Source organism: Bactrocera tryoni, chromosome 5 (genome assembly GCF_016617805.1).
Source record: "Bactrocera tryoni isolate S06 chromosome 5, CSIRO_BtryS06_freeze2, whole genome shotgun sequence".
Taxonomy (NCBI): Eukaryota; Metazoa; Arthropoda; class Insecta; order Diptera; family Tephritidae; genus Bactrocera; species Bactrocera tryoni.
The window spans coordinates 38,366,806-38,383,157 of NC_052503.1; the positions used below are offsets into that span (position 1 = coordinate 38,366,806).

The window sequence follows — 16,352 nt, forward strand, 5'->3', positions numbered from 1 at the left end:
TTTTGCTTCAACTGTATTTTTCCATTCCAAAAGCGATATTTATTAACCCGCGAAATTCCTTTTTAATCATTTTTTTCACAACAACAAAAGTTGTTTAAGGGGAAATTAAAAGCTGATTTAGAAGCTTCAAAAAATCGATTTTTGTTTGCTTAAATCTCTGTAAAAACAATCTAAGAATATGTCCTCAAAGTTTTAGATGGGAATTGGAAATATTTTCGAAGCTACATAGAAGGAAAATAGTGACCGAATGTCTAGCAGATATATGAGCGATTGGGCAGAAAGCGAAAACTTTGACGCGCGATTTCTCGGTTTTTCATTTTTAAGATTTTTCTTAATTGGCGGACAAGATAGAAAACAAATTGAACGTCGTATTGGGGCAAAGTTTTTTATGTTTGGCATTAAATTATATTCTATTTAAACTAAAAAAAACTAAGAAAAGTCAAGTTGAACATATTTTTAAACAACATAAAGTACAATTTTTGGTCAAAAACCATGTTTTTTTTCCATATTTAAAAAATTTCTAAATTTGTACACCTTTTTTTAATTTTTTTAGTTTAACTAGAAGATAAATAATTAAAAAATATAAATCTTCTCGAATTTTTTGTTTCCGATAGAAATTGCGACCTGCATCCTGCCCGATTTCGTATCCAAACAATTTGTGAATGATGTTCAAATATATAACTATAAACCCAAGAAATTTTGCTTTAATCACTTATTTCTTTTCCTCCCAAAAAATCCTCAAAAAAATCGATTTTTTGAAGCCTCTAAAGCAGGCTCCCTTCTTAACTCAAAATGATATAATTCATCACAAACTAATGATCTGACAGCAGTCAAATTTATACATGCGCCTTCTAAAAGTTACGGCTAACTAAAAAGGTTTTATTTTTATTTTTAGTAGCGCCATCTATGTATGTGAGACTCTTCAGTTGACCTGGTGTAAAATGTTCTGTTTCATCCGAATTTAGCTTTTCCTTACTTGCTATGATAATCTTTTTTTTTGGCATTGCAAAATTGCTCAGACAGCTATTAACTGTATGGACACTGATAAATTTACTTCGCATGCAGATTGTGGGAAATGCGCCAGGTGCCGCAATCATAAGCAAATCTACACGCATTACACATACATAGATCGCGTGTGATAATCAAAGGTACCGGCTTGCAAGTAAATAATGCTAATCAGGACTGCAACGGGTGTGGAGCACTGTCAGTTGAGTGTGCCACGCCACTCATGTTGCAACGAGTCGCATTTGAAGCTACAACAATTTCGCGGCAATTCGATTTTCCGCCAAAATAACTCATCTGTGAAGTAATGTTATGAAGTTCGCATTTAAAATCGGGTGGAAAATCGGTAACGTAGCCGCGGATGCGCGCTTACGTGTACAACAACAACAAGATGCACGCAAGAATCGACGATTGTGGCGGCGTCAATGCGAGCGCGGTATACGTCGGCTTAGGTGAGTTGCTCATAAGTGTTCATGTAAATAAGGCGTGTATGTGAAGTTAGAAATGGTGAACCTTCGAAAAATATTTCAAACTAGTTAGAGAGGGCGGTACACTTGTTTATATATATATGTAGAGTGAACCATATTTGTGCCTTTTAATTTTAAATTTTAAAAAGTATTCTTGATTTTGTTTAGAAGATCTGGTCATAAAACTTGAACGGTACTTCCGAAAACAGTCCAATGTTTCCAGATGAGAGTTTCAAACTGGCCGACTATAAAACTGAGACAGCTAGTAGCATTACAAAGGAACTTGTTGCTTAAGATATTTTTTGGATCAACATTATTTTAAGTCGGCAATATCACCAAAATTTTTCAAACGTGAAGCACCATATTTCGTCTCGCAGTTGTACTCTACTGAATTTTTCTTAAACCTCTGTAATACTAAAGATGCTAGTTTGTGAGCCACCCCATTTCATATATTTATTAAATTATGTGTAATTTGCAGTCAAAATGGGTGTAATGCTGCCGCGACATATGGACCGCAGAAACCGAACCACAAATCTACCCTAATTAGACGTACCTGCACGGAGTTTGCTGCTCAAAGGGAACTGATGCAACTGCAAATAGACAAACCACCAAGTAAGCGACTAATTAACACCATTACCATTGTTAACTTACTTATTTATGTCAGAAGTTTTGGCCAAGTCGGTGAAGGAAGATTTTCAACACGATGGCAGCTTTCATCAGGCTGTCGGTAAAGGTGAGTCAAATACACACGTGACACTTAACCTACAATATACATACACATGTAGGTGATTTATAAATCTTTAAATTAAGGTTATCTGCCTGCAGCATGTGTATAGAGTTGGTGTTATTTACTACAATTTGGTGTGGTAACACTAATCTTCTTTTTTACTGACGTGGACAATGCTTACTCGTTTATAGCAGAGTTAACGCAGCGGCAAAAAGGCGGTTCCTTTTCCTACTGTTGAAAGCGGATTTTTAAAAAGAAAGCGGGTCTTTTAAAAGGATTCTGAGCATGGTGAAAATCTGGTCGATAGTAGATTTTCCAGGTCTAAAACCACACTGATAAGGTTCAATCACTCTGTTGAGAGTGGGCTTCAAATTGTTCACACACACTACGCTCGATAAGACCTTATAAGTAATATTAAGAAGGCTTATCCCAAGGGCGCAGATAGTGAGGTCTCCCTTTTTCTGGACTGCGTAGAGCACAGTTAGATTAAAATCGCATCGTCATTTTATCCGACCATATCTTGCAAAGAAGCTGATGCATGGCACCTTGTTAGTTTTTCGCCGCCGTATTTGATTTGCTCGGTCGTTATTCCATCGGCTCATGCTGTCTTGTTGTACTTCAGGCGAGTAATTGCTATTCGAACCTAATCATAGTCGTACAATGGAACATGGAACTCTGAACATAAGTCACTAGATCACTACTTTGGGACCTGCAAGTCTCGTTAATCGCCGCATCTTTCAGTAAAGTTTATGAGCATTACTCCTGTCGGCTAACTTCTCAAGCGTCTCGCTTGCGTCTTGAACTTTTTCATCCCGCTCGTGTTGTGGTCGACTGCAACATTACGAAGTAGGCTGTCTGCTTTCTTTGCACTGCGACACGACAGTCCAGCTGGTCTTTCGACTTTTACAGAAACCAATGGTTTGGCTTGTAGCTGTAATGAAAATGAAATGTTGTCCCACTGTTCCCTTATACCGAGCTGCTGATGAGTGCTCTCAGAGGGTAGGAGTGCAAGTGGAGTAGAAAACCCGTTCGCTGTCGGTTGAGATAGTAGCTTATCGACATCGTACTTTCGCTATATTTATTGACGAGCGTACTTTGCCGTATTGAGGCCATGTTAGGTTCTCGGAACGTACGCTCGTCAAGGACACTGGCACAATTTTTAAATCGGTGCTCATAAAAGGCATCTTGGTAATATTGTTCTTCTCTTCCGTCGGGACATGGGGGCAAACTAGTGTTATGGTGAAAAATTTTACTCTCATGCGGATTGTGATTTGACACTCATCCACCGGAGTGAAGGTTCTTACTCGACGAGTGAGTACTTCTCCCACCACGTGTCCTACACCGAATTTTCGAATCTTTATTTGACCGCTCTAGTCGCCTTCGTCCTTGTTTTGACTAACGCATTTCTTGCACGGAGGTAATATTAGCCTTTACTTTTAGGAGGACATCAAGTAGTCGGGTATCGGCACCTTCCCAACATAGGGCCTAGAGTTAGACTTCAGCGAATTCTTAAACCGAATATGTCGGAGTGCCCCCACTAAAGCATTCTCTGTTTTGGGCAGGCTCCACACGGGTTTGCTACCTTATCTTACACAAGTAACTGCGTACCCAGAATCATTAGCCGACCCCTTTACATCCCTACCATTAAAAGTAAAAATTTGATACTGCTGTCTGATATCGACTGAATCTCAGAAAGTTCAAGGCAGAAGTCAATTTTATTTGAGGACAAAGCTATTACTGCTCTTGACTTGGATCTGTAAGCGTTCGGTATATAGTATACGCAAACTAAGCGTTGTTAAAATATCTATTTGAAATATTGAACACTTCGTTTTCTCTTCAATAAGCTGTTTATTTGGCGAAGCACCGATATGGACCACTATAGCAACCACTATTATTTTACAGTTGGCCACAGCTGTAAGTTAGGTTACGTTAAACTGGATCGCTGTCACGCCATACATAAATGCTGGTTCTTAAGATTTAATTATAGGTGCCATAACCACATAAAACTATCGATCGAACCAAGTCTATGGATAACACAGTTTCCAATAAGTGGTGCTTTATCATAGCGGCATGAACTTAACCATACCTATTATTTGAAGTTTGGTTATGGGTAGCGTTATGGTTCAGTTTAATTTGAACTAAAAATTTTTTTTTTTGATACTTCATCTGCGATGCTACTATACATCTAAGATGAGTTCTAGACAAGGCTGGACAGAAGCATAGGAGATGTTCTTGTGTGTTTTCCTCATGTCCACTTCCCTGTACTTTTTCCATGTATCGTCGTTACTAATGCCCATCCGGGTCGCGTGTGATGACACTAACTTGTGACCTGTCATTAGGCCAGCAACCGTGAAGTTCTTTCGAGACCGTGTGTAAAACCGTCGTAAAAACCATGCGTGTTTATTTCGAGGCCCTTGCACATGATCTTGACGATGCTGCATGTCCCTAAGGCATTCCATATCAAACTGATCTATCTGTCAGCCCTTTTGGAAATTTTATTCTGCATCGTTTTTATTGACTCACGTATCTCCTCAACTGATTCGATAGCCAGACAGTTAACAGTAAAGTTTACTATAATATGATAATTTGTGGACCTTATAAGATAGGCTTTTGTGGCTTAAAAAAACAAAGGATCTAGAAACAGACGTGTCAAGAAGATCAGTTCTATCCCTTCTGATTTCTAGCTATCTTTTACTAATTTGTCAACTATTTGCGTCATTTTGGTAGAACCTTACCTACATATGGCTTTATAAAGTAACTTTGAATGAAAAGGTATGACATTGCAGTCACTAACCCCAATATAGAGTATGCCATAAATTACCACTCTATATAAAATTGTTGTCGTCAAACTCTCTTCCACTGAATTATTCATTATCTTTTTTCGGTGGACATAATCTTTTATAATCAGAATTCAATATCACATATAACGTAGAGCACAAAAACTCTAACACATAATAAAGTCTGTGGTTCCAAGTTTCACATATTGACTCCTAAGATTTTACAACAACACCAAATATTGATAAGTAATTGCACATTGTCCTCCAATAATCAACATTTTTCTTTTGTGACATTTTCATTCTCCCGCCGTTGATCAACCAGTGCTGCTCTTCGCCGAGTTCTTCGCCATAATGCCGGTCAAGGGAGTCACTGCGGCCCACCCACGGCAGTTGTCGTTTTCATGGACAAATATCCGGACCTTATATTGTTTGTTGTTCATAACAACGACAACAATTGATTTGGGATTGGCAATGAACAAAGTGCTTCACAAACCAATCAACTTCGACAGTGTTGGTAAGTCGCGAGAACTTGAGCGCATAAATGCAGAGAATTGCATACAGAGCTCTGGGTGTAATCACCGAGGCAACTTAATCACAGTCACGGTAGAAAATGTGAAAATCCAAGTCCTCACATGCACATAAATTGAGCTTTGCCTTTGACACTTAGACGGCTATCATTTTAATGTTTCGCTTTATTGTTTTTCTTGTTTAAGTCACACAGGAAAAATACAGAGCCAAACATACAATTTTGCTTTAATGAAATTGCATGGTAACTTCTTTATTACATAAACATTTATCTCTGTCATGTCTGCATCATTCCTCAATCGTTCACCGTCCTTCGCTCGGCGCCGTTCGTTTTGTGACCTGGATCGCCTACAATGACGCTTGCTCTCTTACTCACACACCAACTCGTACATACATTTGGTAATTGTGCAGAGCCGATGATATTTCGTCTGTCCATTATTGTGGTTTGCATCAGTGCCATCGTATTGGCGCGCAAATGGCCGGCATTGATGCTGGATTGGTACGAAATCGAGTGCGACTTGCCGGAGTATTTAACGCAAATGGAGAAAGGACGTCTGGCGTACAGGATTAAAATGGTGACAGTTGTGGCCATGACGTTGTCACTCGGTAAGTTGGATGATCATTTGATATGACATAGAGTACATATGGTAGAGGGGGTAGGTGCAAATGAAGGAGTAAGGGATGAGAGCGTGTCATATCTGTTTTGAAACCGCTTAAAATTAGCAGTCAGACAATAAAGATATCCCTAAGTTCGAGAAGAACGGAAGAATATATTATATTCGAGGTTTTGATGTATATTTTTCAATCAGAAACGTAAGGAACAACTAAGGACGGGGTTAATCGAACTTTTTATCCTCCCGCAATTTTTAAGGCTAAAAGCCAAGGAATTACTTACAGATGTTGGAAAGCTTTATCAAGGCTTCAATTGCCTTAGAATTATCTGCATAGTCAAGTGATTTTACATAAACACGCACCATATAGTCCAAATCTTGTGATTGCTTTTGGAGGCCAAGCGATAACTACAGAACGAGAGATAATCCACTTCCTTCTTTGTTGGCACCAAATGTCGTCCATTTCAACATCATCTCAGTCTGCTTCGAAAAAGTCATAAATTATGGCTTTGTAGCATTTCCCTTTGTTTGCAACATTATGACCGGCTTCATTTTTAAAGAAATATGGACCAATGAGTCCCTCTACCCATAGATCAAACCATATAGTATCTTATGGATAATCATTACTTCAAACGCAACAATTTTATTTATTTGACTAACAAATTTTTTTATGACATCGAGATTAGTGGAAATCTCGTTTTGAGTCCATTCACCGTACGTGCGACGCGCTTGATGAACGTTCGGTATTATCTTTTGCAAGAGTTGGATTTCTTAAGCCCGCAAACCAGGATCCTTTCGCAAAATTTTCCATTATATGGATGGGCACAGCTCCAATTGTTGGTTGAAATCTTTCAAGCCATCTTTGATACTCACTGCAGCAATCGGGTCTTCGGTGTGCCATCTCTGAAGATACACATTATTTAATAGAGTAACCGTGTAAGTGGAAATGGGTAATTTGGCGAGGCACATAAAATCGTAATGGGAAATATAGAAAGGGGCAAGAGTCAAGCATTGACCTGTCTCACGTTGTTTAGAAATGTGGCAGAAACGCTATTCCGAAGCCAAAGATGTAGTACATACAAGTAAATAATCTCGAAGTGCTACAAGCTGCTGAACGGTTCGGTAATTCCAAAGCACCAGGCCTGGATGGAATCCCGAACAGGACTCTGAAGCTCGTAGTAAAGTACAACGTAAAACCATTTATGGAGCTATTTGCACGATGTCTACGATAAGGGATTTTCCCCAAGATATGGAAAATGCTATTACACAAGGTAAACAAAGCTGCAGAGGAACCCTACTACGCACTATACAATATCTACGCTTGAAAGGTTTATGAGACAGGCAGTTACCTAGATTTCAAAACATCTCCCCAAGCTGATCACTCAACTCCAAACTTTTCTCCGCGATTAGTTTAATATATAGTTTTAGATATAGTTTTAGATTAGAGTGTACGAATATAATAGGATCCTTCTGTTATCTACACAATTTTTGTACACAATCTCGTAACAGATGAAGTAATAGTCGTTACGGTTTACGCTACCCCTAAAGAAGGGTTGCAGAAGAGCTTTCCGTCTGTAACGCGTCTCGCATTCGAGCTCACTGTTGTGTTTCTAAATTGTGTTCGCTATTTTTCTGTTGGCCATTATGAGCTAAGCACAGACAGATTTCATAAGTTCTAGACTACAATAAACTTTATATAGAATTTTAATTTCCGAATCCTTTGTCGATTCTGTTTTTCAGCATGTTCTTTTTTTCTAATTTGCAAACGCTCATTAAAAAACCAATCCTCATGAGACCCCGGAAAGTTTTGAACCAATATTTTAAAGATTTTTCAATTTGTGATGATGTGATGAAATATGATTTTCTTGAAATTTCTTTTTTTTATTTTCAGCCGAACACTTGCTGAATATCTTATCCAACATACACTATTCCAATTATTGTCCGCAGACCGAGGACCCAATTGAAAACTATTTTATTCTGACCAATCAGCATTTATTTATGATTTTCTCCTACTCCGTACCGCTGGCTATTTGGGGCAAAGTGCAGAACATACTCTGCACCTTCATCTGGAATTATATGGATGTTTTCGTGATGATTGTTAGCATCGGTTTGGCAGCGAAATTTAGACAGCTCAACGATAACTTATTCAAGTTCAAGGGCATGGTAAGCTTACGTTACACACTTTCAAATATCGTCTTACATTTTTAATTGCTTTCTATGGCCGACTGACCGACACAGCGTATGCCTGAGATGTACTGGTCGACGCGCCGCAAACAATACCGGAACTTGTGCGAGCTCTGCACACGCATTGACGGCGCCATTTCGCTCATCACGATGATATCCTTTTCGAATAATTTGTATTTCATTTGTGTGCAACTGCTGCGTAGTCTTAAGTGAGTTTACACATGCCTCGGTAATGGTGTATAATTTCGTTCGCCTGATGAATAATAGCTGGCAATTTAATGTCTCGTCTGGTTTTCTCTCACTCATTGTAGCAAAATGCCATCGCTCGCCCATGTCGCGTACTTTTACTTCTCGTTTTTCTTCCTTATCGGCCGCACGTTGGCCGTCTCATTGTATTCGGCCAGCATCAATGATGAGTCACGGAAGCCGTTGCGCGTGCTACGCTGCGTGCCGAAGGAGTCCTGGTGCACTGAGGTGAAACGTTTCTCGGAGGATATTAGCACCGATTTGGTTGCATTAAGTGGCATAAAATTCTTTTATCTCACACGGAAATTGGTGCTGAGCGTAAGTACCGTATAGCATTGCATTTCCCCGGTCTTTTGTCCATGAGCAGCCACGTGTGCTGGCACTTCGGCGCTTATTCGCCTATTCATTACTTCTGCACTCACGCTTTGTTTCTGTCCATGGCCTACGTGGCATGGCACGCCGTGCGGACTATGGTCCTTCGACCAGCTTTGCTTTGTTGTGTGTTGAACGTTACTTACTTCCTTTCTGTGCAATCTGATTTCTGATTTCCGTTTACACGCTTTTTGTTGTCTATCCTTAAATTGACCTCCCTTTTGTCAAACACGAGTATCACTTTACCATATCCAAGCTAAATAATTAATAGTCTGCTTTCCTGGTTGTGTGTGATTCTGGTTTTCTTGTCTTCTGCTTTCTGTTATTGTCTGTTCAATGTTATTAGGTTGCTGGAACTATAGTGACATATGAGCTGGTGCTTATACAATTCCATCAGGATAGCAAACTTGCAGAATGTGTTAGCAGCATGCGTCCATTGTCATCTCCAGGCAACAACAGTTTGCATTGAACTTAAATAAGTAGGTGGAATGCAATTAATTGTTGTACAGATCAGATATAATATGAATTTTGAAGACGAATATATTTTCTGTATTAATCATAAAAATAATAATGTAAAAAATCTGATGTATTAGTTTGTTTAAAATATTATTGAAGCATAATTCCGTAACTGTAAGTTATATCAATTCAAGGGATAAGTCTAATAACGAGCACCAACTTCTACTGGAGTAATTAATGAAGGTATATCCATTTCGAGGTTCCTTTCTTTTTTAAACAAACAACACAGAAACTTCAAATTTAATAGTGAATTTTTATCATCATTCGAAAGGACATTCTTTGGCTTTTGTTTGTATTTTCTTATTATCTCTTTCAAATGTTGACCACGGCTACGTGTTAGATAGGCCATTCGTTGAGTCCAATTTTCGATAACTTATTCGAGCATTTCGACTGGTAACTGACGAATGAGAAGCGTAATATTTTGCTCCAAGGCCTGAATCGAAGCGGGATTGTCCGCATAGACTTTAGACTTTACATAGTCTAACGGTGTGATATCACACGATCTTGGTGGCCAATCGATCGACCCAAAACGTGAGATTATCTGCTCACCGAAGTGTTCTTCTCAAAATTCCATTGATTAATGGGAAGTAGCGCGGTCTAGTTGAAACCAAATGTTGCCGAGATCACGAGCTTCAATTTCAACCATCTATTATTAATGGTTACGTTCTCACCGACATAATTTTTGAAGAAATATGGGCCCATGACTCCACCGGCCCTCAAACCACAAATTTTCTGGATTATATCAGAGCTCTTGAATCTCTTCAGGTCATCGCTGAACAAAATTTGGCTTGAAAACGTCGGATCTTCTTGGAACTTTTCAAGAGTGAAGTTGCCTGGAAAGGTCGAGTTCTAGCACAAGCTGTATTTTGTACGCTTTCAATTGAAGATCTCGACGTAAAATGCGCTAAGTCGTTTCATACGTCAGTCGAGATATAATATTCACGGCCTTTGTGTACACTCTCAGCTACGCCTAATATAATTTCTTCACTGCGTGCTGAACGTGGTCTATTCGGTCGAATATTATTCAGTAATGAATGCTGGGTCTCAAAATGGGTGGTGCTGTTGTTAAAAGTATGCTCAGTAGCCCGATTATATTGGCCATAACACGAAACACATTCTATAAAGAACGTGAATTTTCGTAATAAAGTTGAACGATTTGTAAACGTTGTTCTGATGTAAGTCTCTCTACAATGAAAGTCTATACAATATTCAATAAAAATGACATGATGGATTGACACGACTCACGAGTGATTTGTGAAAGAATAGCGAAAGTACCTCTACTTGCTGGGAGCAAGCTAAGGATCTTAGGATCAACCAGTCGCCGTTGGTTGGCGACCGGCCTCTGCACGACGGTGAGATCCTACTGGTCTAGAGTAGAACGTAGGAGATCTGAAGTACTTGTCCTTAGCAAATAGGCAAAATCTTGGGCGTTCTTATTGCAAACTTTCAAGGTTCTATGGAGATAGTTGAAACATCGCGGCAGCCGAAGCTGAAATTAGCCGCGTCAACAAATTTGGCACCGTTTCAAAACGTTTCGTCTGTTGGTGAGGGCCTTCGGGAAGAGTTTTGTAGGAGATCTTAGTACCACAAAGTACGGTTATGAGTTGTCAAAATGAGATCCCTGTTAGGATTGACTTAACTTAAGTTATTGATCGATATAACTTGAGATCGATACAGAATCTCACTAAGCTAATTGAAATACTACCGCCTTATTTTATTACAAAAGCTCGTGACCTGGTCCATATGTGCGAAGTAAATGCAATTATAGAGACAGAAATATTTGCGTAGCCTGCATCGGGGCTAACCTAATATACCTACCGTATTTTTGACATCAAACTGTCTTGTTTTTAAGAATCATGTATTCGTATGCAACGTGTTGAGATATTATCAAAGTCGCCATGTTTTTAAAGGATTCATCGCAGGAACACACTGACAAAAAGGTGAATAAACATCCGAACATGCTCTGACTGGTTGTAATGTGAAGGCCAAATAGTCTGTTTTTGGAAACGTATTTAATTTCTGGAGAATCCGAACACACGCTCATGGTACACTTAGGTACATTTGTTGCAGAAGTCTTATCATTATGCAAATATCTTATACAATTTTAACCTATAGCTGGGTATGGTTTGACTTTTGCAGAATCGATGACTTTATCGGGTGTTTTGTTAAAGGCATCCATTTTTCTAAAAGTTAAATCATACTCTTTGACCTTTTCTGATATCTAACTATTGGTATCATTGGCCTCAATAACCACGGCGTTAGTTCTGTTTTCTCCAGACTGGAAAAAGAAGCGAAGCGTATGAGTCTGGTTATGAAAGAGGACAAATCGAAATATCTCCTGTCATCAAACAAACTATCTTCGCACTCGTGACTTAACTCCCACGTCACTGTTGATAGTAAAAATTTCGAAGTTGTAGATAATTACGTCTATCTTGGAATCAGCATTAACATCAACAACAGTTTCAGCCTCGAAATCAAACGCAGAAAATCTTTTGCCAACACCCGCTACTTCGGACTGAGTAGCAATTGAGAACTAAAGTCCTTCCTCGACCAACAAAGAGTAAACTCTATAAGTCCTTCATGATTCCCAACCTGCTATATGGTCCAGAGGCATCTAAGATAACAATATCTGATAAGTCGGCATTAGTAATGTTGGAGAGAAAGGTTTTGTGGAAGAGACAGCGGCTTTGCTGGATAAGTCAAATTGTCCGGATGGAAGAGAGCACTACAGCTTTGAAGATTTTCGATTCAGTACCCGTCAGTGGAAACAGAAAAAGAGGAATACCTCCACTCCGTTGGATAGAGGAAGTCCCTGGCTGCACTTGGTAACTCGAATTGGCGCCAAATAGCGAAAAGTAGATTTCAGATTTTCGGCATTAGACTTTTGCGATAGTCACTTTATGAAGATCCTGCTGCACGAAAAATGGAGCGGCGGAAATTAAAAGTTCGATATTATGATATATGGATAACATGTGATATCTTTTGGTGAGTATTAACTTTGATGGTTTTAAGATTTCATTTCATATCTTACCTGGCCACGTTCAGAAAATATTGCTGTGGATGGACCACATACTTACGAGTAGTTCGACGAAAATAGGCCCCGAATCCATTACAAGATCACTTGTCATGTATATGAAAAGGAATATATTAAGACAGCTACTATGGGTCGTTCTGAAAAGGTAACTGTGCTATTTACTAGAAAAAATGTGAGCTTCTTGTGTGATTTTACAAATTTGTAAAATGCAAAGTTCTTAAGAAGTTTGATGTCCATATTCCCCATATATTTTAGACAATATTCAAAGCGTGATAAGAATATCGCTTTACCACCACCAGCTAACTATGAACTCAGCTAATAAATTCGCCTGGTTTCCATAAAAGGTTTCACAATCTGACAGTATCTTCCGATAGCCCAGAATGGTTAGGTTATACGAGTATTAGGTGGCTGATCAAAAATCGCACGTGGATTACTACGTATATGTAGTCCTTTGTGAGGCCATAAAAAAGAAGAGTTCCTGTGTTCGAACTAGAAATTAGCAAAACGATTAGTAGCCAATACAAATTTGCACAGGCTCGGTGGGATGTCTAAAGGTATGCGCTCCCAAGCGCTTAAGTCTTGACCTCCCAAATGCGGGAACAGTGTTGTTTCTACCTCATCTTCTACCATATAGCTTCTACAGATGGCGTCTGCCAGGATTCCCAGCCTTACTGCGTGGACACCAATAAGGCAGTGGCTCGTTGAAAGCCCTAAAACTAGGGAGAGGCTAGCCGTACTGCAAAGAGATCATTAGATGTCTTGCGATCGAGAGGCTAGCCGTACTGTAAAGAGATCATGAGCCAAAACGTTTTTGCGACAACGCATGCTCCTTGGTAGTCCAGCAGGTGTAGTGACCAAGATTCCATGAAGCATGAGAGTACGGGAGTACCGACCCGCTCCCATTCTACCGATAGCGATTCTAGGATGCCTTTTCTTGCTAGCTCATCAGCTTTACGGTTTCCTGCGTGTCCGCTGTGGCCTGGCACCAATAAAAGTCTTATCACACAGAGACTCGATGCTATTGATAGCGAAGTTAGGCACTCTTTGACCAGCTTTGACAGCACTGTTAATGAGTTCAAGGCCAGTATCGCCGCTCTGCTATCAGAGTGGATGGCCACTTTTGTAAAGGAGAGTACACTCCGGAGCAGTAAATCTACTGCTACACTGAAATGGTCAGGAAATCTGAAACTGGAGTTGATAGAGAACTTCTGATAGTAGACCCATCCACCAACCTTTCCCCCAAGTTTCCGTGAAGAAGCACACTGCCCCTCTCCTCCAACGGCTTCTTTCTACCAACAACTCCCTCCCCGGTGTATGAGCAGAGAAGGAGCCGCCGGAGCCCGGTTTAGCAACTCCATGATCCCAGTGATCCGGTATGAAGTCAATGTGTGTGAGGATTTCCGAGTGTTCTATTAGGAACCCACACTCTCTGAGTCTAATGACAACTTTAGCAGCGTTAAGTGCCATGGTTGGAGTGAAGCTCAGTGTGATGAAAAGAACATCTTTTTCAAGTCTGTTCGACTTTATTCGAGATATTTTGATTACTATGTACTTGCTATTAATATTGTTGATAATATTTTTGTTAAGTTTACAATATAAAATAAATAATAAGCTGCCTTAAGCAACGGAGGACGTGGCGTATAAGTAATTAAATAGATATGTCCCTTTTGCAGGGCTTCACACATGTCAAGAATCCGAGTAGTACAATAAATTTCCCATTTAAAGGCGAAAAAAAGCTCGAAAAATGTTTGTGAATGTGTATGCTAATAACGCGAAATGTAAGCAAGGCAAAAAATGCAATTACGCGAATAAAGATTTTGATAAATGATATCCGTCCTTTGCGTTCATTGTCCACTTAATGCACAAAACTGTCTGGGTTACAATGTTAATACTAAAAACCACACAAAATGCTCGTTTATAGTAGGGAAATACACACTTGCTTATTTACATAGCACATAGTTATGAAAACTGGACATTGCCAATATACGAAACCTCATTTCAGTAATTGGCAACGTGATAAATTCACTTCGTCAAAAGCGTAGATAAGTAACTGTCGGAAAGGTCTTGGAAATCGGAGTAAATCTTTCGTTTATCAGCAAAAAAGTCAGAAAATATAAAAATTAATTATACGTGGTCTTGCTGACATTGAATATATATGTAATACTTATGCGTGTGTGTGTGTGTGTGCAACATGAGGTGAATTTGAAACTTTAGTGACTCTGCATAGTGAAGATTGTCTGCATGTTTGTAGTATTCCATGACTAAATTATAAATAAACTGAAAAATACGACTGATGTGGGTTTCTCTGAAAGAGAAGAAAATTACGCATCTGTAGCACGATACTGTTAACGGTGAATGTGTTCTAGGAACTTCCTCTTATGTGCTTATTATATACAAATTGGATGTTGTATAAGATTGTTTATATATATTTTGATTAGGTATTATGCTTCGTTAAAGTCTGTAAAATTATTCGGAACATCCTTTAGACAAATTTTGGAGCTCTGATATTCAGTAAATAAAAAAAGTTATATAATTAGTTACAGGTACTCTATTTAGTTGAACTGTTTTAACTAACGAGTCAGATCGATTTAGTGGATATATGTATCACCAGCACACCGATAGAGAAGCAAGGCAATATTGTATTGGAAATAGAAAAAGCTTTGAAGAACTGATTTATTCACATTGAAGTTCGACGCGGCTCCCAATAAAGAGGATGCTTGTTTAGACATAACCAAAAATTTAGCTTTATTAAAAAGCTATTTTATCCTAAAACCACCTCTTGAAAACTTTTGCAGCAATTCGAGCGGTATATCAACTATAATGTGCCGAATATTTTCTTTCATCAGTTCAAAGTCTCAACCCTCTCTTGCTTAATTGCGTGCTTAGACAAGTGATTTCTCCTAACTCTACAAAAATAAGTCCTTCTTCTTCTTCCTTATTGACGTACACACCGCTTACGTGGTTATAGCTGAGTTTACAGCAGCGCGTCAGTCGTTTTTTCTTTTAGCAATTTGGCGCCATTTCGAGATACCAAGTGCAGCCAGGTCTTTCTCCAAGTGATGTCTTCAATGGCGTGGAGGTCTTCGTCTGTTTCCTCTGGCGGGTGCTGCGTCGAATGCCATCAGAGCTGGAGTGTAGTCTCTGTCTTTAAATCTCAAAATAATATCTCATACATCATCGTTCCATCGAATGCGATATTCGCCGTAGCCAATGTGCAAAGGACCATAAATCTTCCGCACAAACTTTCTCTTGAAAACTCGTAACGTCGACTCATCAGATGTTTTCATCGTCGATGCCTCTGTACCACATAGCATGATGGGAATAATGAGTGACTCATAGAGTTTGGTCTTTGTTCGAGTGAGGAATTTACTTCTCAATTGCCTACGCAGTTCGAAGTGGCACCTGTTGGAAGGAGTTATTCTGCGTTGGATTCCGCGGTGCACTGTTGTTGCTGTTAATACTGGTTTCAGGATAACCGATATTGTCTATCACTTCGAAGTTATGACTGCCAAAAGTGACGTGGGAGCCAAAGTTGCGAGTGCGACGACTGTTTATTTGATGACAGGAGATATTTCATCTTGGCCTCGTTCAGTACCAGACTCATTTTCTTTGCTATTGGATAAAGACCATTCTAGAGGAAGCAGAACTAATGGCGTGGTTGTTGAGCGCAATGATATTAGTATCATTGGCGTACTCGAGCAGCTATATATTCTTTTAGAAGATGATATTTGATTAGTTCTGCAGCTCGTACTATTTTCTCCAAGAGTAGAAGAAGTCGCACAAAAAGGAGTCGCCTTGAGTCAAACCTCGTTTGGTACTGAACGGCTCGGAAAGGCCCTTCCCGATCCTGACGGAGCGTTTGGTATTGCTCAATGATAGTTTGTCCATATC

General features: G+C 39.4%; 1 protein-coding gene across 1 annotated transcript; it reads left to right on the forward strand.

The window, feature by feature from the left end:
* The first annotated feature begins 1,314 nt into the window (after window positions 1-1,314).
* Window positions 1,315-9,436, forward strand: LOC120778082 (gustatory receptor for sugar taste 64f-like). The gene is made up of 9 exons (XM_040109779.1): window positions 1,315-1,454; window positions 1,948-2,081; window positions 2,134-2,202; window positions 5,296-5,487; window positions 5,910-6,104; window positions 8,001-8,272; window positions 8,348-8,502; window positions 8,605-8,857; window positions 9,258-9,436. The coding sequence occupies exons 1-9, from the start codon at window positions 1,315-1,317 to the stop codon at window positions 9,378-9,380; spliced, it is 1,533 nt and encodes a 510-aa protein (XP_039965713.1). The 3' UTR covers window positions 9,381-9,436.
* The last annotated feature ends 6,916 nt before the right edge of the window (window positions 9,437-16,352 follow it).

What these genes read in the sequence shown, in the direction of transcription:
- LOC120778082 (XM_040109779.1), top strand. Translation starts at nt 1,315, where the DNA reads ATGAAGTTCGCATTTAAAATCGGGTGGAAAATCGGTAACGTAGCCGCG. An exon ending in AATCAACTTCGACAGTGTTG is followed by an intron (nt 5,488 to 5,909) that starts GTAAGTCGCGAG and finishes GTAATTGTGCAG; the next exon opens with AGCCGATGATATTTCGTCTG. An exon ending in TATTCAAGTTCAAGGGCATG is followed by an intron (nt 8,273 to 8,347) that starts GTAAGCTTACGT and finishes TGACCGACACAG; the next exon opens with CGTATGCCTGAGATGTACTG.